This window comes from Rhinolophus sinicus, chromosome 12, assembly GCF_057876585.1.
Source record: "Rhinolophus sinicus isolate RSI-liver-muscle chromosome 12, RSI-T2T, whole genome shotgun sequence".
Taxonomy (NCBI): Eukaryota; Metazoa; Chordata; class Mammalia; order Chiroptera; family Rhinolophidae; genus Rhinolophus; species Rhinolophus sinicus.
Window position 1 is genome coordinate 35692764 of NC_142512.1, and position 27680 is coordinate 35720443.

The 27680-nt window shown below is 46.4% G+C and overlaps 2 protein-coding genes across 2 annotated transcripts in view; both read right to left on the reverse strand.

Annotated features, from left to right (window-relative positions):
- XYLT2 (xylosyltransferase 2) overlaps positions 1-1313 on the reverse strand; it is a 39386-nt gene extending 38073 nt beyond the window's left edge. The window contains exon 1 of the mRNA XM_088802206.1: positions 1183-1313. The gene's annotated coding sequence lies outside the window, so the exon portion shown is untranslated. The remainder of the gene's footprint in view (positions 1-1182) is intronic.
- A 17934-nt stretch (positions 1314-19247) lies between these two features.
- On the reverse strand, positions 19248-27142 carry TMEM92 (transmembrane protein 92). The gene is made up of 5 exons (XM_074319716.2): positions 27010-27142; positions 23491-23516; positions 22570-22644; positions 22238-22433; positions 19248-22031 (listed from the first exon to the last, which is right to left on the reverse strand). The coding sequence occupies exons 1-5, from the start codon at positions 27076-27078 to the stop codon at positions 21918-21920; spliced, it is 480 nt and encodes a 159-aa protein (XP_074175817.1). The 5' UTR covers positions 27079-27142; the 3' UTR covers positions 19248-21917.
- Between the last annotated feature and the right edge of the window lie 538 nt (positions 27143-27680).

Consider the following 27680-nt stretch of genomic DNA (forward strand, 5'->3'; position numbering starts at 1 on the left):
TTTCTTTCATGTAACATTTTGTTCTAACAGCCACTGTTTCAGCTCTGTCCATACTTGGCTAGCTGGCTCTCTGCCATTCATTTGGGGCCTTCACAATTCTGCTGCTGCTAAAATAGCCCTCTTCCAGCTCTGCAAAGGGGCAGAGGGGGGTACTTGGCTTATAAGAAAGGTCTGAACAGCTGCATCACCACTTCCCCAAGAAGTTCTTCCTTTTTAGAACCTCTACTGTTAGGCCCCTGCCCCAGGTATCACATATTGAGGTCCCAGTGCTGCCTCACGTGTGCCCGCGCCTAACCCACAGATACCTTCCGTCCACCAAGGTCCAGGAGACCATAGGGCATCTTGGTTCCCCTCATGGGCTCTAGGGCCAGGCAACCTGGGTCCTGATCCTGGATGTTTCCAGGTATAGCTGAGTGATTTGGGCAAATCACAGAACCTCTCTGAGCCTCGCGTTCTGATCTCTAAGGTAAGGGAAAAGAGCCACACCTGCCACCTACGCTTAAGGAACGGGCTTGCTCAGCACAAGGCCTGGCTCCTGCCAATAACTGGCAGTGACAGTAATGCCATTAGAATCTGACTTGACGGTGAGAGGCTCCCCTCCCTATGTCACCTTGCTGGGCTGAGGGCTGCCCCTTCATTGACATTCCCTCTCCGTTAGCTTAAACACTGTATGCTGCCCTGCAATTTCTGTGCTTTACAGGTGTCTTTCTGAGCACCAAAAGGCTGCCTCTTCTCACCGTCAAGATGGGCCGCCCAGCCAGTGAGCCAAGGGTGCCTGTAGATGGGCTTCATCCGGGATAACTGCTGTGTTGTACCCATGTTTTGCCCTTGTTCTCATGGCAGGGGTGTGGGGAGGCATGGTAGGACCACAGCTGTCTGGTCCTGTGCTCTGTGGACCCTGAGGCTGAGCTCAGACCCTCAAGAACATGGCCACACATCTCCATTGGTAACACCCTCTCCTTGGCCCACCAGTGCGTTTTGAAGACAGAGCAGGTGGTTGCAGCTTCTTTTGGAACTTAATAAAGACCACCTGAACACATCCCACCTTGCACCTTGGGCTCTTCACAGCTATGGCTCCCTCTGTCTCAGACACACACACACACACACACACACACACACACACACACACACACACACACACAGCCTGGACTTAATAAAACGACTCCGTTCTTCAATTCTTACCTAAAAAGCCAGTGTCTGGCAAGTAGTTGGCTCTGACCTGCTTTCCCTTGACATGTCCTGGGGTGTTAATATCTTCCTGACCTGTTAGGAAGGTGGTGAGTATCATGAGGAAAACGTAGGCTAAGAATACCACGCCCGCACTGCCGCTGTACCTGGTCTTGCCCACTTACGTAACTCCCTCAGTTTCCATCAAGGTCTTCAACTTCCTGTTCCCTCTACTCTGAATTCCTGACACTTGGGTCCTTGCCAAGCACCTGCTCTCCTTCTAAAACCTGTGGAATTTTCTGTACATAAGGCAACAGAAAACTCCCCAAAGAAAGACAGACTGATATGGCTACATCAACATGTAAAACTTCTGAAGTTTAAAGAAACAATGAACAAAGGTGAAAGCAAACTACAATCCAGGGAAAATATTTGCTCTAACATGAGGGATGAAAGATAGTATGTTCAACAAATATTTATTCAGGGCCTCCCCTTCCCTGGGCACTGGGAAAGGGAAATGAAGGCTGGAGTAGTTTATTTAGTGTCATGTGTTCACATGCACACTCGTGTACATGCGTGAGGTGAAAGTGTCTGGGTGGAGTTCCGTCAGAGGGAACCGTACTTGTGAAGAACTCCACCTGGGATAGAGTTTGGCACACAGGAGGGGCTGAGAGAAGGATGGCGTGTTTGAACCACAGAGAACAAGGTGGAGAGGGACCATCAGCAGGGGCCGGGCCCGTAGTCCTTTTCTTGTTCTATACTTTATTCTAAGAGCCATGGGAAACCACAGGTAGATTTTAATCAGGGGCCACAGGGTTGAATTTGCCTTTTTCTATGCTCATGCTGGCTGGTAAATGGGTGCGTGGTTGAGAGGAGGGTAAGGATAGATGAGGGGGAGGCCTGATAGGACAAATAGCTCTTGTGAGGTCAAGCGAGAGATGGTGATGGCTTAGTGTAGGAGGTGACACAGATGACCACACCTAGTCAATAGCTTGACTGTGATGTCGTGAAAGACTCTGAGCCAGAAGCACCTGTCTAAGCCACTCCCAGTTTCTGACCCTCAGCAACAGTGTGAGATAATAAATATTTGGTGTGTTTTTTTAATTGCTAAGTTTCAGGATAATTTGTGACGCAGTGATAAGTAACTAATATGCCCAGGACCATTATTTTACTCAGGTTTTTTATTTAGCAAATGTTCATGGAGCAACTACTATTTCAAAAGAGAAATTATCCATAAGAATCTTAAAAAGCAAAGGCTACAAGATAATGTGAAGAACACAATCTGATTTTTGTGAAAATGTGTGTGCACACATAGGAAATGTTTAGAAAGATATTTAGACATCACAAAGTTGATTGTTTTCAGCTCTAAATTTTCCCATATTGTCTGAATTTCTTTACAGTGAGAATTTGTAGAACCTTTCTAAGCAGGAAAAAACAACGTTGTGATTTTTCACTTGGGGAAATACTGTAAAAGCATCTTAATGAGCCTTCCTGGGGAAAGTTGAAAGGCAGTGTGTACAAAATCAGTGCTTCACAAGCTCTGACACACCTACCAATTTCCCGGGGATCTGTTAAAATGCTGGGCCTGATTCAGGAGGTTTCCAGGAGGCCTGAGATCCTGCATTTTTCTAACGCGCTCCCAGGTGACATGGAGGCCATTGGTCCAAGGACTACACTATGAGTAGCCAGGCTGTAAAGCAACCCTGCATTTAGAGCTCAGGGCTCCGGGTTCAAATCCTGACTCTGTCCCTAAGGTGTAGTTCAGCCTTGGGAAAAACACGCAACTACCGTGGTCTTGGTTTCCTCTTTTGTTGAAGGAGGTGAGACTAGATGTGTCATGGTCAGAACTCCCTCTTTTGATACTGGGCCTACTCAGGGTGCTGAAATTGGCCTGGAAAGCAGCTTTGCACATCATACCACCTGCCTCTTCAGGGGAGGTGCACTGCTGTCCTCTCAGCAGCTAAGCCCATGTCTCCTACTCAACGGGAAGGGGTCTGAGTGAGTCCTTGCTGCTCCGCCTTCCATGGGTCTCTGCCCCTTCGTGTCCCCGCACTCCCTCTTCTCTCCAGGAGATGGCAGCAGAGGAAAAGGAATCTCTGAGGGGTGGCCTCCTGCCAACTAGGGTGACAAGTGGGCATTTGAAATGTTTTTTCATGTCCTTTCAAATGGTTACAAGATGAACCGAGCCAGTTCAAATTCATATTTTTATTTGTTTAGGATTTAGGCTCCAGTCCCCCCCCCCCAAGAAGGTTTGAAGCATTACATAAAATGGGAGAATTCCAAATTAAAATTAGAACAGAACCCATGCAGAGCTTTTACTGGCACCTGAGCTGAACCTCAAGTTCGAAAGTTAGTCTTGAGTTTCAAGGCGAGTGAGGTCCAAGGAGAAGGGCGTGGACATTCAGGGTCAGGAAAAGAGGGGCGACCGTGTAATGAGCTGGCCTGGGCGCCAGGCTCGCTGTGGGCTGGAGGTTTATTCTTGCTTTCTAGCTGCACCATCCTGGGGGTTATTACCCCATTTTACAAAGTGGAAACAATTCAGTGAGGCCAGCACGGTGGCCACTGTCTGTCAGCTTAAGTGGCAGAGCTGGGACCTGTTCCCTACATCTCTCTGTCTCCCTTGGGTGACACGATTTTCATTTTCTGGCCCAGCTGCCATCCCCCTCCTTGCAGAGAGGCTTTTCTTTCTTTCCTTGAGATTAAACCCATCAGAGTGTAAAGTGACCTGGGACCACAATGGGCAATGGTTTCCAGGACCGTTGTTCAGGCCCAGACTCTGTGTCACAGATTGGTATGCACTAAACCACATCGAAGGCAGAGGAAAACAGGAAACATTGAATCCATGGCGACTGAGAGAAACTAGTTCAGTTCTATTGTTTTGCCACAATTTCCTCCACTGCAGCCACACTGGCCTTCTTGGCATTCCTCCAGCACACCAGACACGCTCCTATCTTTGAGCTTTGCACCTGGTCTTCCCTAGAAGATATTTCCTTGACATCATCAAAGCTCATTTAATTGCCTCCTTAAGGCTTTGCTCAAATGACTTTTCAAGGGGCCTACCCAGACCTCCTTATTTACAGTTGAATTGAATCTGCTCCACAGCCCTCATCCGCCTTACTTTTCCCTAATTCTTCCATAGCGCTCATCGTCACTTTCTAGCATACTATGTAATTTATTTATGTATTAGGCTTATTGATTTATATGCTTACTATTTATTATTACATTGAATAATAACAGTCAATTGAATATTAAATTATTATTATTGTGTGTATTGTCTTGCCACCGCGAAGGCAGGGCTTTTTGTTTGTTCACTGTTGTATCCACAGAGCCTAAAATAGTGACTGCCACAATGTAAGCACTCGAGAATGAATGAATGAATGAATGAATGAATACATGGGTTACCCTGATGATTACATGTCAAACACGTACTGGACCTATGAGGGAAATATTACTCAACAGACAAGTGACTTACATGTGAAATGACATGTGGACATCCAGTGGACATGTGGAGGGCATGTGACCCCACATGGCACACACTGAACCAGAACGTGACAGAGCCTTGAAAGGAATGTGCATTGCATGTATAGACACATGTAAACCAAGTGACAGGATGTAACAGACATGAGATGGGAATGCGACAGCACGGACTGATTGCACTGAGGGACAAGACGGATCAGGCAGTACAGGTGGCAAGCACATGGAAAGGGAGGCTTGTCACAACCCTGTAGGAATGCTATTGCCTGGACCGCCTAGGTCTTCTTCATTACAATGCAGAGGTCTCTTTGCATAAACGGAAACCCCTCTCAAACAAACAACTTTTGCTTTTCCAAAAAAACAACAACAAAAAAAACACAGAATTTTCCCCAGAAATACCCTTATGCCTTTCCCCAGAGTTCAGAAATACTTAATTTTCAATATTATTAGTTTTCTGAAATCTGCAGGGACTTTCTCAGAATAATGCATCAATGTACTTTAAATATATAAACTAAAAGACATTGGAGCAAAGGAAACAAACTATTTTAAAATGCAATCCTCAAAATATTTGGGAAAATTGTGATAAAATAATGCACATGCTTCCTTAGAAAAATACTAAATAATGAGGTCTAGAAGTGACTCTAATAACTGAATTTTAATATAGTTATAAGTGATACTTCAAGATACTTGCAATGACTGTAGGGTGATAAACAATACCTGTGGTTTCTATGTGACAAATCCAGAGGTACTGCTATACTAACATTGCCGTGGCTTGTTGCCCACATTCATACTAAAAGAAATGTCAAACTTCAGTTAGAGGATTGTGAACATCAAAATGGAATGCCTTTCCCATTTCAGTTCGCAGACTCCCTGAATTCTGTCCAGGAATTCTGTCCATTGGAGGTTCATGGACCTCCAGCCACACCACAGAACTGCAGGCAGCTTTAAAAAATGGTCTCTCCTGGTTGCAGAAATTCAGCCTTAAGACTCTTTTCTATCAAGGAGGTAGATGTCTAAATCTTAGTGAAAAGGAACAGCGGATTGGCAAGGCTCGATTTGGGTTGGATTGGGAAGGAGAAAGAAACAGACGGTCTTCTCCTGTCAGGCATTTTGTCACCTGCTCATGGGCTGTCTGGACACTGCTCATTACAGGAGGACAGAGCCAGCCTGGGGTGTCCTACCGTTCGTGGCCAGGACTGGAAAGGGCCCCCAAGTGGAGACTGAGCTGGCGTCCTCCTGAGCCTTGTAGGTCTAGCCCAGAGGGCCTGGTGGACCTGACACCAAATAGGAGCTAAAGAGGAAGGAAGCCCCAAAGAGGAGCGTGGGCTGCCACACAGGTTGTGTCTCTGAGGAACCTGGTTGGGACAGATCGTTGTCATTGAAGAGTGCTGAAAGCCTGCTAAAAACTCTTGAAACTAAACTCATCTGATTCTCAAGGCTTATTCTTAGGATGCTAAAGGCTCCTTCTCCTACAACTGAGACACGAAGAAGCTACCCTGGGGAGTCCTGATGTTTCCCAGGTAAAGGAGAGCCAAGGAATAGATCCAATTCAGGCGTGAGTGGCGGATATATGGAAATTAGACTTGATGTCAGTACATCCTGGATTCTCTAGGATAGTTCTGATCTCAAAGGTTCTGTGCCATTATAGGAATATATGTCCCAATTTTGAGTCTGGGTCATAGAGTAACCATACACATGGGGCAGGTTAATGTTCTGGAGATGGGGGGACATTTTTTGCTATTTGAAAACTTCTGCTAGGATTTCTGAATTGCACGCGTTGTTCCAGAATCAGGCAGAATTGTTATTAGAGAGACTATTACTATTCAGATTAGAAAAAGAATCTTGAGGAACATGTCTGTTCATGGAAGGCAAGACCACAGAGGAATGGAAAGTCTTCGATAAAAAGAGTTAAAATGCTTTTCAGAGTGGGCTGCAGGCTGGAGTTTGGGGTTCTTCTGGGAACACAAGCAGAGGAAGAGAAACTGAGCTATAGGCTGAGGAGGGAGGGCTGCAATCTTGCGGTCAGGGATGACTATTACACATCATGTATGTGTTTGTGATGCAACCCTCTGGGCAGGTTGTGCAGAGGGTGGGGCTTGGGGCTACTCAGGAGTTGCCCTCTGCCCTGAGAATCTACCAAAGTATTGTTTAACTGGGGGAGGATCTGAGGGTACCAGACGAGAGTGAGCTGGGAGATGGCAGTGTTGTGGCTTCTTGGGTCCCGCCGGGCTCCTGGATGGTGGCCCAGGGGTTCTGCCTGTCCTGGGTAAAGTTCTTCCATGTCCTAGGGTTCACCAAGCTATTTGTTCCCCCGCCACTTCTTCCTGAAACTTTGTCGTCATTGCCTCCCAGGGTTGTAAAAAGCTGCTTTTCATGAGGCAGGTCACTGGGATCCATCTAATTCTGTGGTTCTGGAGACAAGTTCTTGCTCGGCACTTCCAGTCCAGGCTCTTGAGTCATCTATTTGGAAGTGACCACTCTGTTACCCGCATATGTCACATGGCCCAGGAGGAACCCAAACTCCTGCAGACCTGCCAGGGCCCATCACCCCTCTCTGTTACCCCAAACCTTCAAGGAAAGTCAGAAACATACAACTTTGTCAGCAGTGCCTGGGAGGGGGGAGTCAGGGAGGAGGGGTGTATGTAAGGTGGGGTGAGGGAACAGGAGGAGATTGTCAGCTGCAGGACACTTAACTGCACAACTATGCAGAGGGCATCTGGACCCCCCTTTGAGCCATCTTATTTCATAATAAAGGTAAAGGTGACGTCAGTAGGCTTGGGGATCCATGGGCAGCTGACACCGGAGTGGGTCTGTAATCTCCCTTTAGCCATGGTTAGGAGGATATTTATTGGCTCAGTTTAATCCTGATTCCTGCCTAAGAGTTTTGCTAAGGGGTGAAGATCTCCTTTGATCCTGTCTTCCTCGTGTGAGAGCTCAGCCACAAATAGTATGGTGTCCTTTTGGTTTTTACCTCTAACAAGTCTGACTTTGTTCTTCCTATTCTCAATTTCCTGTGCCAACCCCCCATGTCCCAGGTCTCCAGTTACGTTTTGATGATCTTCTGTTTTTATCCTTCCTCTTTGTTTTGTAGATAGGAGGACGTATGGATGCACTCCCTCCAGCGAAGGACTCTGGGAATCTCCGACAGGCTTTGGACATGTCACTTGGCATTGCAGGAACACCTGGGGCCTACAATCAGGAAACTTGAGATTTAATTCTAGCCAAGCCACTCACCATCCTCACAGCCTTAGGGAGGACATAGCCTTTCTCAGAATCTGTTTCTGCATCTGTAAAGTGAGGGAGTTTGTCTAGTATGCTGTTCTGGGCTCTTTTGTTGCAAGTGACAATAAACCAACTCACACTGTCTTGAGTAAAATAGGGGATGTATTAGCTTTTGGTTGCCAAAAAAGGGTGGCGTAGCCAAGCTATGGGAAAGGCAGCTGGGCCTCTGGAACAAATGGAGTCAGGCATTTGATGGTCATCAGTACTTTCTCTCTGTCTCCTGTCTTCACTTTCCTCTGAATATTGGCTTCTTTCCTTCTCATTCACCCAGGTGTCTTCATGTAGTGGCTAGCATGGGCCCCAGTGGCTCCAGGCTCTCCATCTAACAGCCTTGCTACCTGAGTAATGTAGAGAATAGATAGAGTCACTGAGTTCCTAATCCAGAATTCTCATGGAAGGACTCTGATTGGCCCACATTTGATCAGTGCCCACGGCTGAACCAGTCAACTGTGGCCAGAGAGGCAGAGCTACTTTGTGAAAAATGGCTGCATCCCACTCCCACAGCCACTATGTGGATGGGAGGTGGGAAGCAGGTAGAGACAATTCCAAGAAAACTCAGGGGGCTGGGCATATGGGAAAATGTGCAGTATAACAAATTTGGAGTTTAATTGTTGGTGAAAGTTCTGCTATTGCTATGTCAAATCGTGAAATTGTCTTCTTGCACTTCCGATCAAAGTTCTTAACATCCTTTGTTCTGAGAAAATGTTGGCAGGGAGCTAAAGCAAGTTTTTTAATAAATTATTGGTCAAATCTCAGCTAGTATAACTGAATTTTCTCAAACAAATATAATTAAAATATAACCCTGCTGAGAGGATTCTGGGGAGATGATGGAATAAGAAGCACCAGGAATCTGTCTCCCTACCTAGACAACAATTGCACTGGCAGAATCTGTCTGATATAACTGTTTTGGAACTCTGGAGTCTATTAAAGGCTTGCAACTTCCAGGGAAAGGTTTGGACAGTAAACTGCAGTTAATTTCAGCTCTTACCCATTCCCCACCCACAGCCAGGTGGCAAGCAGCTGTGCACATGTTCCTGGAGCAGCTTGCACACAGCTTACGGGGACCAGAATGGACAAAAAGGATGTTGTCCTCCAAATATCAGGGATCTGTGCTCTGATTGCTGCTTCTGTTCTCAGAGGTGCAGACAAAGAGGAAGGGAGCCATTATTGTTACCTTCTCCCCTGCCCCTTGAAGTGACTTTCAGGGGATTTAAAGGGCTAGTACCCCTTTCCCACCTTGTCATTTTTCTTTTTTTCCCCTTTTGAGAGCCAGAAATTAAAGACTAGGACATTCAAAAGCAATTGCATATACAGGGGAAATAAGAAGAGACCACACATACCCAAGGAAAGACACAGACTCAGGAAAGACCTGAGAAGACCTTAAGTTTACACCTCAGTCTGATGCTTGGCACATAAACAGCCTATACTAATCAAAAAACCAAAATAATAACAAAAAATAGCAAACTTTGGGGAGGGGAAGAATCTGATTTCCAGAGTTAACACATTATTAGATTCAAATATGCAATTTTCAACAAAATAATCACAAGGAATACAAAAAAACAGGAAAGTATGGTCCATTCAAAGGGGAAAAAAATAAACAGAAACTGTTCATGAAAAAGACCTACTAGACAGATCTGGGCAGATCTGCTAGACAAAGACTTTAAGACAATTGTCTTAAAGATGCTCAAAGAACTAAAGGAAAATGTGGAGAAAATCAAGAAAATTAGATGTAAACACAATGGAAATAACAATAAATAGACAAAACCTAAAAAGAAACCAAAATGAAATTCTAGAACTGAAAACTACAATAGTTGAAATGAAAATTTCACTAAAGGGATTCAAAGACAGATTTGAGCAGGCAGAAGAAAGAATCAGTGAGCTTAAAGACAGGACAGTGGAAATTATCAAGTCTGAAGAACAGAAAGGAAAAGATTGACTAAAAGTGAACAGAGCACACACATTATGCTGTTGCTGTTGGGTAGAGTGTTCCCTACATTTCTGTTAGATCTAGTTGGTTTATTGTGTTGTTTAAGTCCTGTTTCCTTATTTATCAATAGCATACACATTATTCTCAAGTGTACATGGGAAATCATTCAAGATAGACCATTTGTTATTAATGAATTACAAATTAAGTCTCAATAGATTTCAAAAGACAGATATACAAAGCATCTTTTCCAACTACAATGAAATAAAGTTAGAAATCAATAACAGAAACAAGCTGGATAACTCACAAATTTGTGGGAATTAAACAACAGATTCTTAAACAACCAATGGATCAAAGAAGAAATCACAAGAGAAATTAGAAAATACTTAGAGATGAATGAAAATGAAAACACAACATATAAAAACTTATGGCATGCAGCAAAAGCAGCGGTAAGGGAGAAATTTATGGCTAAAAACACATTAAAAAGCAAGAAAGATCTCAAATTAACAGCCTAACTTTACAACTTAAGGAACTAGAAAAATAAGAATAAACTTAGCTCAAAGCTAGCAGAAGGAAGGAAATAATAAAGATTAGAGCAGAGGTAAATTAAATAGAGAACAGAAAAACAATTGAAAAATATCAATGAAATAAAAATTTGGCTCTTTGAAAAGATAAACAAAATTGACAAATATTTAACTAGATGGACTAAGAAAATAAGAGAGAAGACTCAAATTACTAAAATTGGAAATGGAAGTGGGAACATTATTACCAGTTCCACAGAAATAAAAGGATTATAAGAGAGTGCTGTGAACAATTGTATGCCGACAAATTGGATAACCTCGAGGAAATGAACAAATTCCCCAAAACACAAAACTTACCAAGACTAAATCATGAAGAAATAGAAATTTTGAATAGACTTATGACTAATAAGGAAATTGAATCAGTAATTAAAAATCTACTGACAAAGAAAAGCCCTGGGCTTGATGGTTTCATTGGTGAATTCCATGAAATATTTCAATAAGAACAATACCAAGCCTCAAAATTTTTTAAAAAACTGAAGAGGAGGGAACACTTCCTAAGTCATTCTAAGAAACCAGCATTACCCTGATATCAACACAGAGAGACACTACAAGAAAACTTCAAACAAGTATCTCTTATGAACATTGATGCAAAAATCCTCAATACTAGCCAACCAAAATAGAGCAGCATATCAGAAGGATTATGCATAACGACCATGTGGGATTTATTCCAGGAAAACAAGGATGCTTCAACATACAAACATCAATTAATGTAATACATCACATTAAAAGAATGAAGAGAAAAAAATACATGATTATCTTTATTGATGCTGAAAAAGAATTTGACAACATTCAAAACACTTTCATGATAAAAACACTCAACAAACTAGGAAAGAAGGAAACTACCTCAATACAATAAAAGCTATGTATTAAAAGCCCCCAGGGAAACATTAGATTCTATGGTAAAAGACTGAAACTTTTCCTCTAAGATCAGGAATAACACAAGGATGCCTGCTTTTGCCACTTTCATTCAATGTAGTACTGTAAGTTCTAGCCAGAGCAAGTAGGCAAGAAACAGAAATAAAAGACACAGAAACTGGAAAAAAAGAAGTAAAATTATTTGTTTGCAGGTGATATAATCTCACATATAGAAAACCCTAAAGATTCCACACACACAAAAACAACTGTTAGGATCAATAAATGAATTCAGTAACATAGCAAGACACAAGTCAACCTACTAAAATTAATTGCATTCCTTCCTACACAATGAATAGTCTGAAAAGGAAACTATGAAAATAATTTCATTTACAATAGTATCAAAAAGAATAGTTAGGAATTTACCAAGGAGGTAAAAGGCTGGTACAATGCAAACTACAAAACATTGTGGAGAGAAATTAAAGAAGACAAAATAAATGCAAACACATCTCATGTTCATGTTCATGTTCATGGATTGGAAGCCTCGATATTGTTAAGATGTTACTACTAGTGAACGTGATCTACAGATTCAATGCAAACCCTATTGAAATGCCAATGATGTTTTTTGCAGAAATAGAAAAACTCATCTTAAAATTCATATGGAATCTCAAGGTACTCCAAATAGCCAAAACAATCTTGAAAAAGATCAAAACTGGAGGACTCACTCTTCCTGATATCAAAACTTATTGCAAAGCCATAATAATCAAAAGAGTATGATATTGACATAAAGACAGACACATAGACCAATGGAATAGAAGAGAGAGCCCGGAAATAAACCCTTGCTTATATGGTCAAATGATTTTTGACAAGGGAGCCGAGACCATTCAATGGGTGGAAAGGACAGTCTTTCAACAGATGATGCTAGGAAAACTGGATGTCCACATGCAAAAGAATGAAGCAGACCCTTACTTAACATTATGTACAAAAATTAACTTTAAATGGATCGAAGACCTAAAAGTAAGACTTAAAACTATAAAACTCTTAGAAGTAAACATAGTAGGGCAAAAGCTTCACGACATTGGATTTGACAATGATTTCTTGGATATGACACCAAAGGTATAAGTAACAACAAAAAAATAAACAAAATAAACTTCATGAAAATTTAAAAATTTTGTGCGTAAAAAGACAATATCAATAAAGTCAAAAGGCAACACACTGAATGGGAGAAAATATTTGCAAATTCTATATCTGACAAAGGATTAATATACAGAATATATAGAAAGCTCCTAAAAGTCAACAAAAAAACAAGCAACATGATTGAAAAATGGGCAAAGGATCTAAACTGACATTTCTCCAAAGAAATACAAATGGCCAATAAGCACATGAAAACAAGCTCAACATCGCTAATCATTAGAGAATTGAAAATCAAAACCACAATGAGATACCACCTCACACTCATTAGCATGGCTACCATCAAACAACCACAGAAACAAGTGTTGGTGAGGAGGTGGAGAAATTGAAGCCCTTGTGTACTGTTGGTGGGAATGTACAATGGTGCAGCTGCTGTGGAATACAGTATGGTGGTTCCTTCAAAACTAAAAATAGAATTACCTGAAGATCCAGCAATTCCACTTGTGGGTATATACCTAAAAGTACTGAAAGCAGGGTCTTAAAGAGCTATGTGTATACCTATGTTCATAGCAGCATTATTTATAATAGCTAAAATGTGGAATCAACCCAAGTATACAGATGAATGGATAAGCAATATGTGATATACACATACAATGGAATATTATTATTATTCAGCTTTGAAAAGGAAGGAAATTCTGACAAATACTGTAACATGGATGAACCTTGAGGACATTATGCTAATTGAAATAAGCCAGACCTAAAAAACAATACTGTTATGTTTCTGCTTATGTGAGGTACTTAGAGTAGTCAAAATCATAGAGACAGAAAGCAGAACGGTGATTTCCAGTAGCTGGGGGAAAGGGAGAGAGAATGGAGAATTGTTATTTAATAGGTACAGTTTTACAAGGCTCAAAGGGTTATGGAAATGGATGGTGGTGATGGTTGCAAAAATCATGAATGTATTTGATACCACTGAACTGCACACTTAAAAATGGTTAAGATGGTAAATTTTATGTTATGCGTATTTGACCACAATAAATAATTGGGGGGGAAAAAGGGAAAACAAAACAGAAACCAACTGCACAAGCAAGCTGGGTAGGCAATAAATAAGATTTATTTATATGTTTTAGTTCAGAAGTCGACAAACTAAGGCTCCTGAGCCAAATTCAGCCAGTTGCCTGTTTTTGTAAATAAAGTTTACATTTTTTCAAATATATAAATATATAATCCTGCACCACGGAGGTACATCTAGAGAACTAAGACACTCTCATCTCAGAAGCCGAGGTCCTCGTCTTGTCTGTATGTCTGTATGAGAGCAGGACCACACACTTAGCTGCAAAACAGTCATGGTCAGGTGTGAAGGAGGGAGAAGATCCATCCAACTTTGCATTCACCACTGCAACAGAACGTGTGCAAATTACAGCCCTCGACACCCAAATTACTGCAGTTTAAATAATGTGCAAATTATAAAAAGCAATAAACTGTTTTGTACTGGGCCCTGGGCACATAAATGGAACCTATATTTGATCTAATGAATTTTAACTATGAAAAGAACCTCTTGAACCTGGAGGCAGGAAACTGATTTTTTTTTAATCTTTTTGTTTTGAAGTCATTATAGATTGAAGTACAAAGAGGTCCCAAGTTCCCTTTGTCCACTTCCTCCCAATGGTGGCATCTCCTGTAATGTAACTATTGGGCATTACATAAGATGCCACCATTGGGAGAAACAGTATCAAAATCAGAAAACTGACGTTGGTACAATGTGGGTGTAGAGTTCTATGTCGTTTTACCACCTGTGTGGATCCCTCTAACCACTCTTGCAATCAAGATACAGAACTGCTCCATCACCACAAAGTTCTCCCTCCTGCTACGTTACAGTCACCCGCTCCCTCCCCCACATCATCCCTAACCCTTGGCACTCACTAATTTGTTCGTCATTATCATCTTGAAGAGACTGAGTTTTAAATCTAACTTCTGACCCTGCCAGCTGTGTGACCTTGGATGAGTCACTTCTCTTTTCTGGACCTTTAACATCTCATTTATAATAAGATAAAGTGGGACTACAGCAGCATTTCTCTCAAATTTCCACAGAATGATAGGCTCTCAAAATTCCACAGCGATTATGAGAAGGAAAGCGCGTTTTATGGCGAAATAAACTAGGGAAATGCTGCTGTTAAGGAATAAGGTGGTTTCTTTTCTGTCAGTTTTGAGCCCTCTAATATGCTAAGCAGGGGTGTCCAAACTGCGGCCCGCGGGCCAACTGCGGCCTGTGGGCCATTTTTTATTGGCCTGCAACAAATTCCAAAACTATATTTAGTTTACTTAAATAAACCAGGTGAGGCAATGCGTACTTCACCTCGAGTGAGTGGCCTGGCTGTTTGTGTATTTTACCGCATATGACCCCTTGGTGAAAACGTTGAAAAAAGTTTGGACACCCCTGTGCTAAAGGGAGTTGCGAATCTTCCAGTGTGCGATGTATATGTAGCAGTTTCCAAATTTATTTGAACACAGAATGCCACTCTCCCCTTTTCAAATGTATGTTCTAGAACTAGTTGTTTAGGAATTATACTTTGAGATCTGCTGTTTCAGAGGCTCTCTGAGGTGCCGTCCGGATGAGAGTATCTAGGGCTGTATCCTCTGTAGTGGGTTGAGTTGTGTCTTCCAAAAGATACGTCCACCCAGAACCTGAGAATGGGACCTTATTTGGTGTAAGGGCCTTTGCAGATGTAATTAAGGGTCAGGATCTTGAGGTGAGATCATCCAGCATTAGGGTGAGAGCTAAATCCAATGAGTGTCCTTAGAACACACATAGACAGGGAGAAAACGCCCTGTGTGCAGATGGAGGCAGAGATTGGAGGACAGCCAGGAGCCAAGGAACACCAGGGGTCGCTGGCAGCCCCCAGAAGCAATAAGAAGGCAGGGAACGGATTCTCCCTGGGAGCCTCCAGAAGGAACTCAACCTGCCAACACCTTGATTTCAGACTTCTGGCCTCCAAAACTGTGTGAAAACAAATTTCTGTTGTTTTAAGCCACCCAGCTTGTGGTTATTTGTTATGACAGCCCTAGGAAATGAATACAACCTTGTGAAGAAACTTGGGGATTTTGAAGCAAGGAGGGGTCTCCTGCGCCACTAAGCTCTTTCCCTATTCCGGCCCTTTGCACATGCCGGCCCCTCTGCCATGAACCCTCTTCTCCATGCTCTTTCACATCTGTCTACTTCTCTTCCTTCTGGAATTAGTGCAATGTCACCTCCTTAGAGAGATCATATATGACCACCCGATCTGAAGCAGTCCTCTGCCCACCATGGTTCTCCAATATGACATGTGTACTTTTTCTCCCTTCTTAGCCCATGGTGTAACCACAGATTCACTTGCTCGATCATTTAATTGGTGTCTGTTTTCCATGAGGGCAGGAATGGTGTCTGTTTTGTGGGCCTCCCTTCCCAGGCCCTGGAATAGCGCCTGACACATAAAAGGTGCTCACTAAGTATTCAGTGAAAAAAAGAAAGGAAGGGAGGGAGGAAAAGAAGGAGAGAGGGAAGGAGGGAGGGAGGGAGGGAGGGAGGGAGGGAGGGAGGGAGGGACGGAGGGAGGAAGGTAGGAAGGAAAAGAATGAACACAATAACTCCTTTTGGATGGAGGGCCTAACATCAACAGAAGGCACTGAGGGGTGTTTGCAGGGCTGGAGAAACTCCTTTCCTGGGCGTTTCTCTTACAGGAATTTTCGGGCTTTGCTTTCGAGGTGGTCATGACCACTGTGGCTGCTGGGAATGAGTCAACAAAGAGTGACACCTCCCATGTGCTAGGCATTGTTCTTGATTCTGGACAGGACAGTGAACATGGAAAATCCCTGTCCCTAAGGAGCGTGGGTCCAGAGAAGGAAAACAGACTATGAATACATAAGCCCTGGGACGTGCTGTGGAGAAAATAAAATTGTGAAATAGAGTGGGACTGGAGGGGCTGCTTTATGCAGGGTGGTCAGGGTAGGCTTCTTTGAGGAGGTGACAGCTGCAACCAGAATGATGGAAAGATGGCAGCCATGTGAAGACAGGGAGAGAAGTTGGGCGTGGGGGTGGGATTCCAAGCAGAAAAGCCCCCAAAGGCCCTGAGCCAGACTGCTCTGGGACAGTTACAGCTCAGAGAAGGCCACTGGGACTGAGATGCAGTGAGGGAGGGGACAGGAAGCGTACACCTTGCAAGTCCTGCAGGCCAGTTCGCGCGTTGGAGTTCAATTGAAGTGCAATGGGCAACCATTAGAAGTCTCCAAGCCGGGGAGTGACACGTCTTATTCATGCTTTAGGAAGACCTGCCTGGCCACAGTGTGTAGGATGAACTGCAGGGGGCAAGATGAGACAAGAGTAGAGGCAGAAAACCAGTCAGGATGTCATTAGGATGCCCTTGGCTAGACAATGGTGACTTGGTCTAGAGTTATAGCAGTGAAATGGTGAAAAGCGGACATTGGGTCTATTTTGGAGGCAGGATAAGGGAGTGAGGGGAAGAGAGAAATGAGAATCACTGAGTTTTTTGGCTTGAACAACTGGCTGGCTGGTGGTGTCATATATTTATGATGTGACAACTTGGGAAGGACTGGATTTGGGGTAAGGTGGGGTGACATTGGAGGCTAGTTTGGGCTGTGAAATGCTCATTAGGCATCCAGGTGGAGGTGATCGGTAGTTTAATATGTAAGTCTGGAGATCAAGGGACAAGTCTTGGCCAGAGATTAAGATTTGAGAATCAAACAACAGATGGTCTGTCTGAAGCCACACAATTGGATGAGACCCACTATGGGAGTGAATGAAGGTAAAGACGGGGTCCAAAGACGAAACCTGTGGGTCAACTATCATTTACAGATGCTGGAGGAGGAGGGAAAACAGAAAGAGGCTGAGAAGGAGCAGCCCACGAGTAGGAGGAAAACCAGGGAAGGTGGCCTCAGAGAAGTCCATAAAAGAAAGTTTTTCACGAAGGAGGCAGCGGCCAAGTATGTCAGATGCCATGACAGACTGAGTCAATGAGTCTAGAGAGTTGAACTTTGGCTTCAGAAAGATGTAGGTCACTGGTGATGTGGCCTGAGCCAATTGACAAGAGCCAATTTATGTAATGATGGGGACAAAGGGCTGATTAGAGCCAGATGGAATGAGAGTGGGGAGGAGGAAAGAAATAGCAGCCACAAGAGGAACTGAGTGTCAAGGGAGTGTTTTCTCTAAGATGGGTGATGAGGCATATTTGTGCCCAGGTGATAGGATAAAGGTCCAATAATGAGGGAGAAATTGCTGAAGCAGGAAGAGCTGCAGGAACAAGGTCCTCAGAAACCCCACAGGGGTGGACTCGAGTTAGAAGTGTGGGATGCGGCTTCCACTGTAACCAAAGGTGGGGATGGGGGTTGGTGGTTCTCATGATGGCATCTGTTTTTTTCCTCTAAAGTATGTGGTGCCATCACCAGTTGAAATTGAGGTGGGGAGTGTGGGAGACTCAAAGAGAGGGGGAAGTTATGTGTTAGTCATCTCGAGTGAAGAAGTGAAGCTTCTAAGTCATGGTGGAGGAGTTGGGGGCCTGCTTGAGATTTAGTTTTGATTTTGAATTGAGTCCAACTGCACAGGTTGTGCTGGTTCTTGAGCAAAAGCTGGTTCCGACCAGAGTCTGGGGTTTTGCCCGGTGAGTATGATGGATGGAGAAAGGGTAAACCAGTTACATGCAGAACAGTGATTCTCAGGGTGGGTCAAGGATCCCAAGCTGGACAAGGAGGGCAGAGAGGACCTGACTGAGGGCGCTGCAGAAGGGCTGAGGCCAATGGGTTGGACGTGTCCGTGGGCTCAGGGAATTGCTGGCACGCGGTGAATACAGTACCTGAGCGGGAAGAATAGGAGGTGATATTCAGGGTGTGGGAAGTTGGAGGTTACCGGGGTGACAGGTATATCCATTTGAATGTGTGGCTGAGGTGGGGTGGAGAAAAGGCCATAGGAGTCAAGGTTCTCTGAACGCTCTTACCTCCTTAGTCCCGCCCAACCTGGGAGACAGAGAGCGACATCCTACCAGAGCTGGAAGGGGCAAACCTCTTCATTGTACAAACGGAGAAACTGAGACCTGGAGATGTCGGGGGCAGACACTGCAGTGTTGGAAGCTGGAGTTCTCAATCGCAGTGCCCGGGCTGAGGTTCTTGTTGCTGTCACCCTGCTCCCCACTTCCCACTGCAGCAGAGCTGTCTCCTCCTCCTCACTCGGTCCCTGGACCATGAGGTTCCCCCCCCCCCCCCGGCCCAGCATGCCCCCTGCCTCACGGTGTTTCCTGCATTCTCCAGCCGTCTGGGGAGTCCTCTGCAGATAGAAGTTCATGTCCACAGGCACAAGGAGTGCCTTCTTGTTAACGAAGTTGTGTCTTTACACATGTCTGGCGGCAGGCCTTCACATTTGTTCATTCATTCACTCTCACTCACTCATTCATTCATTCACTCATTCAAGTCCATCTTTCATTATTCATTCTTTGGGTTTGAGCTGCTACACCAAGCAAAAGGGATGAATTCTCAGTCACTTTGAAAGTATTTATCCACCCAACCAACCAGCCAGCCATCTTATATACACCGTCAGTCACAGTCGTGCATAGGTTTGACATACGGGCATTACATGTCCTCACATGTCTGGCGGGCGTCTAGGCTTTCCCATGTCCATCAAGTAGCCATTCCCTGGGTCGCATACACGTCATGTGTATATACCACAAGTCTTGAGTCATCTAGCCTGGTCCGCATAGCAGGGCCGATAACACATGAACTGTCATCGATCAAAGTTCCCAAGATGAGTCTTCTAAAGCTTCTAAAGCGGCTGTATTTTCCATTAAATAAATCTTTTTCATTTTTTATTTTATTTTTATTTTGTAAAGAAACCTTTTTTACATTTGCCAAAGCCATGCTAGCTTGTGGTAAAACAAAAAAAATACAAACAATGACAAACCATACAAAATAAAAAACTTCCTTACAACTGGCTACTGCCATCCCTCCACCCCACAGTGCCAACCACTGTTGAAAGTATAGTGTTAAAAAAAAAAAAAAGTGGTTTGTGTGGTTTGGGTCATATCCTTCTAGATCTTGTCTATACACTTGCAAAGGGAAAAATATACACACATACATACATATACATATTTATATACATTATGTATGATGTGGTCTATATTTATAAACTGAGATCATAGGCTATTGTTCTGCCACTTGCCTTTTCTCTATAATAATAAATGATGGACACTGTGCCAGGTCGGTGTTTCAGATTCAACTCCATTCTTTCTAGAGGCTGTGCAGTGTTCACAATATGGATGGACCTGGTATAGTTAACAGGTTCCTGTCAATGGACATTTAGGGTGTTTTCATTTACCCTCAGCTAGAAGGCTGCAATGGACGTCTCTTTGAGCTCTTTTGCATGAGCATTTATGAACAATATTCCTAAAAGTGGAATGGCTGCGTCACGTGCATTTTAAATTTTAATGGCTGCCCAGTGCCAGGCATGGTGCCAGAAACATAGTAGGATCTTTGTAAATACCTGCGGCATGAATGGCTACTGCGCGTGTGCCCTCGAGGAAGCTTACACTATGTCCACTCCCTCCAACAGTGAACACAGAGCCACAGAACTAGCCATTTCTGCCACCAGGTCCCAGCAACACTTGGCTTTGCAATGATCCCTTTCCTCCAGGCCACTCTGCTGCTGCTGGGAAGATTTAAAGGCCCCATGTCCTCTTTGATGAAAGGAAGGCAGCGTCCAGGCTGAGGGTGGCCTCCTCCTCCAGGTCTGCAAAGCTCACTGCTTAACATGCTCCCTGGGGTGGGCGTATACCCGAGAGGGTGATACCAGCTCTGGGGCTTCTCATTGGAGCGAGCCAGGTTTACAAAAGCACCCACACATCTTCCTTCTGCTCCTTCCCTTATCAATTCCTGAGATGGAAGGGAAACTTCCTATGGCTGGGCTCATTCTACTGCCAACTCTGGCACTATGTGGTCGGTAACCAATGTTTTCCCTCTGGGGTCCTGTCTGCAGCAGGAACTCTCAGCCAGACAGCCAGGTTCCTGAAATCTTTGGGGCTGGCTGTGCCATCCCCTGCACCCCTGGCCCTGACACCTGCCTGGGTCTTGATACCCCAAGGCTAGGTGTTACTGAGAGGCTTGGAGGTGCCATCCTGGCCAGCATACCAGGGCCAGTGTTATCTCTAATCCTCCCAGGAGCTTTGGCCAGCGTTGCTGCTGTGTCCTCTATCTGGGGAGGAAGGCCAGCATTCATGGCTGCAGGGGAACAGTGCAAAGGCAGGGAGGGGGTCAGAGCACAAAGAAGCCCAGCTCTGCCTGACCCCCGAGACACTGGCTTGGGAGGGTCTCTCTCACCCTGCATGCCCCATGCCAGGCTCTCAGCTCCATGCTCTGCTGCAGGCTCCCATGGGACTGATTCCCTGGGAAGACGCTGTGCTGCAATGGTGAATGCTTCTTTCCTCTTAGGGGTTAGCAGATGGGGCTGAGGTGGTGGTGCCCCAGAATCACACAAGACGGGAAGAAAAACTTGGATCTGTCCTCACCTCTCCTCCCTCCAGGAGAATCCAAGGTGGGGCTGATCAAGGTCCCCAGAGGCCCTGCCCGACAGATGGCTATGTTCCCCACTCCCCTCCCCCATGGTGAGAGTAAGGGAGCTGAGCGCTGTCTATCCCCGACAGCAATGGGAGGATGGGGTGGGGAAGACGCAACAGTCACTCCTACCCCATGCCATCTCTCTGTCCAGGCTTTACCACCCAGAGATCTCAAGGGAGTGGAGGTGAAAGCATCTGTAAAGATCCTCTCCCAGAGGGTGGTCCAGGAATGTACTGTCCCCTTATGCTCATTGTCAACACACTGTCAGCCCAAAGGACTCACCAATGGTGGGCACAGTGACGACCCCCCTCCCTTCTAGTCCCCCATGGACTCACCTCCCCACACAGCCAGAGGCAGACTCTCAGCAACAATCAGCTAAAATTTGGTGAGTGTCGGAGGGCAGAAGAAGGTAGGTGAAGGTCAAATGGGGTCTTCTCTATTTGGGCAAAAGCAAAGGGGGCTCAGAGCTCAGGGAAATCACAGGCTATTGCTCTGCCACGTGCCTTTTCTCTGTAATAATAAATGATGGACTTGCAGTCCGATCTTCCGTGGTATAGCAGTACCCTTCATCTCAGAATTGGCTGTTCAGTGAAGCTTTGCATGCCTCCATAAACGGTCCTCAGAGTACCCCATTCTATTCTCCAGCACCTCCAACTGTTGACATTTTCCTATTGTCAGCCTCAGACTTGGACTGTGGGTGGCGAGGGAATGGATGGACACTGCTGCTCCAGCCCAGCCCTTGGGGCAAGAGAGACGGCGGGGGTGGAACGGGGGCAGGAAAAGCAATAAGTTAAAGCCAAGAATGGCCAGAGATGTGACAGGATAGGTGGGGGCATGCTAGAGACCCCAGGTGTCTCTGGCTTGATCCAGGAGGTGTTGAGGAGGTGGTGGCTGAGGCAGGATTCCACGCAGGAGGGGGCTTAGAAGGCTGGGTTGTCTACGGCCCTGTGGACTCCAGAATATTCTTCAGGCCTGAAGCTGTAGGGAGGGGGTGGCTCGGTGGGAGGCAGACTCAGGACGGGCTTCAGAATAATCTGCAGGGAAAGGAGGGGACACAGAGGTTTCTTAGGACCTAGCACTGGCCATCACCAGCACCAGGGACAGAAGTGACGTAATGCTGGCTGCAGAGCCCTCCCTGAGGTAAGGAGGCCCTCCACTGTCCCTGTGGCTCTAAAAATTGGGACAATAGGGAGGTACAGACAGAAGGCCAAGTAGAGCAGGAATTGGAATTGATACCCACCTCGCTGTAGGAGGGTGGGGGTTCAGGGGTGGGTCCCGTGACTCTCTCTGCGGGGGCAATGGAGGGCCATTCCGGGGGCCCTTCATGATCCATCGGGGGGTCCTGTTCCTGCTCTCTGCACTTGCGACAGAAGCGCTTAGTCAGGCCGCAGATGCACAAGATGGGCATGACGATCAGGAAGACGATGAGAAAGATCCTGGGGTGAGAACCACGTCAGGCTGACAGGCCAGGCCATTCCCACAGCATCTCTCTCCCTCCCATGACCTACACCAACCCCCAGGGCAGGAAGTCCAGTCCCGGCCTGTGTGGACCAGGCCCCTTGGGGGGCTCACCTCAAGAGGCCAGAGAAGAGCTCGTACTCCTGGCAGCACCTGTCACCGCAGCATTTGAATCCTTTGGGGCAGTTACTGGGGATGGAGGCAGAGAGGCTGTTGGTACCACAGTGGGGAGGCAGAAGGATGCCAGCCTCCCCAAAACGCACCCATATATTCAGGGCATAAGCCATAGCCCTAGCGAGTTGAGGATAGGGGACACCTCTGGGCTCAGTGGGATGAACCTGGGGCCGGGATCAGAACCTGAGTTCCAGGCCCACCTCACTAGTGGCTTGTGCACTTGTACCAAGTTATGTTCCTACTGGGCTTCACTTTTCTCATCTATAAAATGGGTATGACGAATGTCATGTCAGCCTCACTGGACAGGTGTGGGGATTGAGTGTTGTAGTGGCTACATCACCCTATGGGGCACTGGAGAGTATCCAGGAGCTAACACGAGGAGGAGCGAGTCCTTGCTGGTACCCACAGCACAGAGTAGGACAGGGGAAGGAGAGGGTGTTCCCAGCACATCCAATGCTGACTTGGCAGAAATACTCTTCTTCCCAGAGAAGCATGCCCCTGAGCCCCCCACCCCATATTGTGCTCAGGCTTTCTGGTATTGATATATTAACGTCGTACACTGTTCCCCACCTCCCAGGGGTCTCCTCAGAGGGGAGATGGCCTGACTACATATAGTAAGAAGGAGGGGGTTTAGGCTTCACATGGCCCAGAAGTATAAAACTGCCCTTGGGGTGGCTGGTGGGGAGAGGAAGCAGCAGAGACTCCTTCTCTGGGTGGGGGAGTGGGGGGGATGGTTTCTGGCTAGAAGGAGAGTCGGTGAGGATGATGGATGAGGTGCCCCCTTTCCATGAAGGCAGGCAGGGAAGGATTTGGGGTGTCTCCTCCCCAGATTGCAAATTATAGCCCAAACCCCAGACTTACAGGAAGAGGCCACATCTGGCTGCAGTCTGTGGAAGAACAGAGGCAGAGGTTAGGGGTCATAAGTTGGGGGTGGTCTCCACCCAGATGCTGCCTAGATGCCGACAGGTCCCCAGTAGATCAGCATCTTCCCCAAGCCTGCTCTCCACCTCACTCCACCATGTTCCCCAAGTCAGTACTAGGAGCCCCAGCTGCCACCTGGAGGCCCCCAGCCCTCCTGCTTCTCCTTACCACACCCCTCCGTACACCACAGTCTGTCCTCCCCAGGTCTGTAAACCTTCTGTCAACTACATTCCAGGATGCCAGCAAATCCCGTCCTGCCCTCCCGGGTCACCCCCTGCACTGCAGGCAAGTTCCTACTCCATGTGTCTGGTCACTAGCAACCTTGCTGGGAACCCCCTTCAGGCCCCCTGGATCCCAGACCCCCAGCAACCAGCCTTAGCACCTCTCCCGTCGCCCTCTTGCACACACACCCACTGGGAGTTCCCTGAACACACCTGGCTGTTACACCTGCGTGCAGGGGCAGGCCCTCTTCCCCATGTTTCATGGTCTGCTGAACCCCATTTCATCCTTCAGATCCCTCCCTGGGGGGATCCTCGCTCTGTGAAGCTGCCTGGATCCTCCTCTCTGGAACTTGCTCCTCCCTCCCCACCTCTTCTGCACTAGGTCTGAGGGGCACCTGTCAAGAATTTAATCAAATCAACAGGTAGCAGTTCCGTGTATAAGCCCTGCTCAGAACATGCTTCCCCCAGGTATCTGCAAGGCTAGCTCCAGCACCTCCCTCTCTGACCATCATATTTAAAAATTACATCTACTGCCTCAAAGCACTCCCCTTCCCCTCACTGCGCTTAATTTTTCTGCCTAGCTTTTATCAACATCTAACCCATGACATAGTTCCCATTATCTTGTTAATCATCTGTCTCCAAGAATGTAAACTCCACAGGGGAGGGATTCTGGTCTGTTTCATCACTGTTGAGAACCAAACAGTCACAGTATTGGCAGACTGAATGAAAGAGCATTCATTGGTTACTTAGTTTCATTTCTTCCGGACCTCTCCCAGACTGTGTGTGTGGGGGTGGGGGGTGGGGGAGGAGAAATGCGGGGGTGGGAACACAGTGGGGAATGGGAGGGTATCTGTCATCCAGCCTCCTGGGGGCAAACAACCAGGACTCGAGTAAGAAGCCAATTTTGGTGAGACTACCCACTCTTTATACCTTTTCTGAAAATAATGCAGTAACATTTCAATTGCTAATGACAACAACAAACAGTAAAGCTAGGAATACCAATGACAGGCAATAGCTGTTACACTGATTTCCCCTTTCCGTGTTCAGCCCCATATGAGTACCTGCTTCTCACAAGGCGTGCCCCGTGGGGACTGGAGCAGCAAGTTGGGGACTGGAGTTGGCCCTCTCTGGACCAACCTTCGGGGCAGGTTGGCTCAGAGAATGTGAGGGCCACACAGCATAGAGGGGCCACTGCAGAGTTGGGGACAGACCAAGGGGTCCAGGCACTCAGCGGCCACCCCTTTTCCCTCAGATCCCAGACCCTGTCCCTCCTCCCTCTCCTCACCCCCAGCTAAGCAGGACAGAAATGAACAAGTTGAATAAGTTAGTATTGAGTTCCTGTTTGGAAGGGTTAGCAGATCTTCTCCTAGATTCTCTTTCCCCATCACGCCAAGGGGGCAGTCTTGTCTGAGCTGGTCCAGAGCCTGAGTGTTTCCAACTGTCAGGATGATCTTGGGGAACCTCAGCTTACAGGCACGACAGGCACGTGCTGCATAACCACATTTTGCTCAACAATAGACAGCATATGCAGCGCCATAAGATTATAATGGAGCTGAACTATCCCTATCATCTAGTGAGGTTATAGCCATCACAACGCTATGTTGCAAAGCAGTACTCACGCGTTTGTGGTGATGCTACACTGCCAGCCGTATGAAAGTACAGCACATATTATTTACAGTATGTAATAATTGATAATGATAATAAATGACTATGTTACTGGTATTTATTATACTATACTTTTTATCATTATTTTAGAGCGACTCTTTCTACTTATAATAAAAAGTTTGCTGTAAAACAGTAGCCGTATTATGCCAGAGCAGTCTCATACATCTCATGTTTACCGTGTCTCTTGACTGCATTTTCTCTTGTGCTTGATTTAATCTTTTGTTGTTTTATAAATCGAGTGTCACCTAAGTGTACAGTGTTTATGAAAGTCTAAAATAGTGGACAGTTAAGGCCTTCACAGTCACTCATCACTCACTCACGCTGAGTAATTTCCCATCCTGCAAGCTCCATTCACGATAAGTGCCCCATACAGGTATACCCTTTTTTTAAATCTTTTATACCATATTTACACTGCACCTTTTCTATGTTTAGATACACAAACACTTACCATTGTGTTATAGTTGCCTACAGGGTTTAGTACAGTACCCCTCTAGTAACCCTGCTGTCCAGCCTTGTAGCCTAGGAGCAACAGACGACACCATCCGGCCTAGGTGTGCAGTAGGCAACACCATTTAGGTTTGTGTAAGTGCTCTCCACGTTCGCACACGAAATCACCTAATGAGGCATTTCTCAGAAAGCACCCCCATTGTTAAGTGGTGCATGACTGTACTTCGGGTGAATTGGGGATATCAGCAGCGCCTGCCCCCTGGACTTGTGGGGAGGAATCAACAAGAGGACGCTCAGCCTAGTGCTGCCACAAACTGACGGGCGAGTGACTGAGAAGAACTAGGGCTTCAGGAGCAGAGCCACGCTGAACGTCAGCACAGTCGTGTGAACATGGGGAGCCAGCCTGGGGAGGTCCTCCCCTAGATCTAGGACCTCCCCTAGATCTTAAACAGAAGTTTAAAACTCTGTGTTCAAGACTCACGTCCGGTTCCAGGATAATCTTCCACTTTGGGACTGGATAGAACTGCCCCATCACTGGGGGAGGGAGAAAAGAGGGCATGCCTGCCCACTGTCAGAATCACCAATTTCAGAGGTCACCCCAGCCAGATCAAATCCTACCCCCCCTACTAGAAAGGGACTGAGGAGCCTCCTCGCCCCTAGGGCACAAGTAAATAAACACAGTCCAGAGAGGGCCAGGCCTTCCCCAAGGTCACCAGCACTGGAGGAACAGAACTGGGAAGACAAGCTGGCCAGGCGTCCAGACCTCAGTCTCAAATAGTCCCCACTTTCTGACGCAGCGGGAAGGAGTGGGAAGGACTAGTCAAAGCTAACGTGAGGGTCGAAGTCCCCACTTACAGAGAGACACTAGGTGTCAGATGGTGGTGGGCGAGAGCCAGTGTCATTACACAGTCCCCCCAGGCTAAAGGAACTTTGGCCTTTTCAGGGCCTCCCTCCGCTGCCCACCCCCCTCCATCTCCCCAGCAAAATGAGAAAGGAAGTTGCTAATAGCGTGTGGTCACGAGGAAATCCTAACAATGGAAGGTGGCGACCCGGCTCCAGAAGCAGGCCCCTGACCCACACGGGGAGGGCTCTGAAAGTTCTACAGCTTTACCTCCCGAGCGCTCACCTGTTGGAGACCGGCCAGAAGGCCGAGCAGCAAGGTGGTTACCAGGCGGAGGACCCAGGCATCGGACATCCTTGCTTGGGGGCCACTGAGCTTCCGTGTGTAAGGAGAGGAGGGGAGAGGCGGGGCCGCAACCTTTCCCACAGCTCTCCACCTATGGGGCCCGCCTCAGGATGGGGGCGGAGCTTATGCACCGGGATGGGCCGGACTTGGAGTAGCGAGGAGGAGGGAAAAGGACGGTAAGAGGTCGGGGTTGGGTTTCGGAAATTGGGAAGTAGCATAGATTAATTGATAAAAATTGTGGGGTCAGTTCTAGACTGCTAAGCTACCCCTTCCCAACCCCCAACTACTACTCCACCCCTAAGTGGTCCCAGGTTTAAGGGAGGGAGTGCTGTGCCGGGCGGAGGGAGAGAGGATGCAGGCAGAGGGAGCCGGACCACTGGAAGTAGCTTCCCCCTTAATCTTCTTGGGGGCAGAGGTTGAGGGAGAGGGGAAGCGAAGGTCTTCAGGTGAACTGAGGAGTTTGCATGGGGGGAGGTGTCACACACACCCACAATTTTTGTTTGTTTTTTGTTTTTTGGCCAAGAAGAGAGGGAGGGGAGGCCTGGCTGATTTCTTGATAAGGAGAACCGGACCACAGCACGGGTACATTCGTGTACCTCCGCACCCCACCC

What these genes read in the sequence shown, in the direction of transcription:
- TMEM92 (XM_074319716.2), bottom strand. Translation starts at nt 27,078, where the DNA reads ATGTCCGATGCCTGGGTCCTCCGCCTGGTAACCACCTTGCTGCTCGGC. An exon ending in GCCAGATGTGGCCTCTTCCT is followed by an intron (nt 22,645 to 23,490) that starts GTAAGTCTGGGG and finishes CTCCATCCCCAG; the next exon opens with TAACTGCCCCAAAGGATTCA. An exon ending in CCCCACCCTCCTACAGCGAG is followed by an intron (nt 22,032 to 22,237) that starts GTGGGTATCAAT and finishes CTTTCCCTGCAG; the next exon opens with ATTATTCTGAAGCCCGTCCT.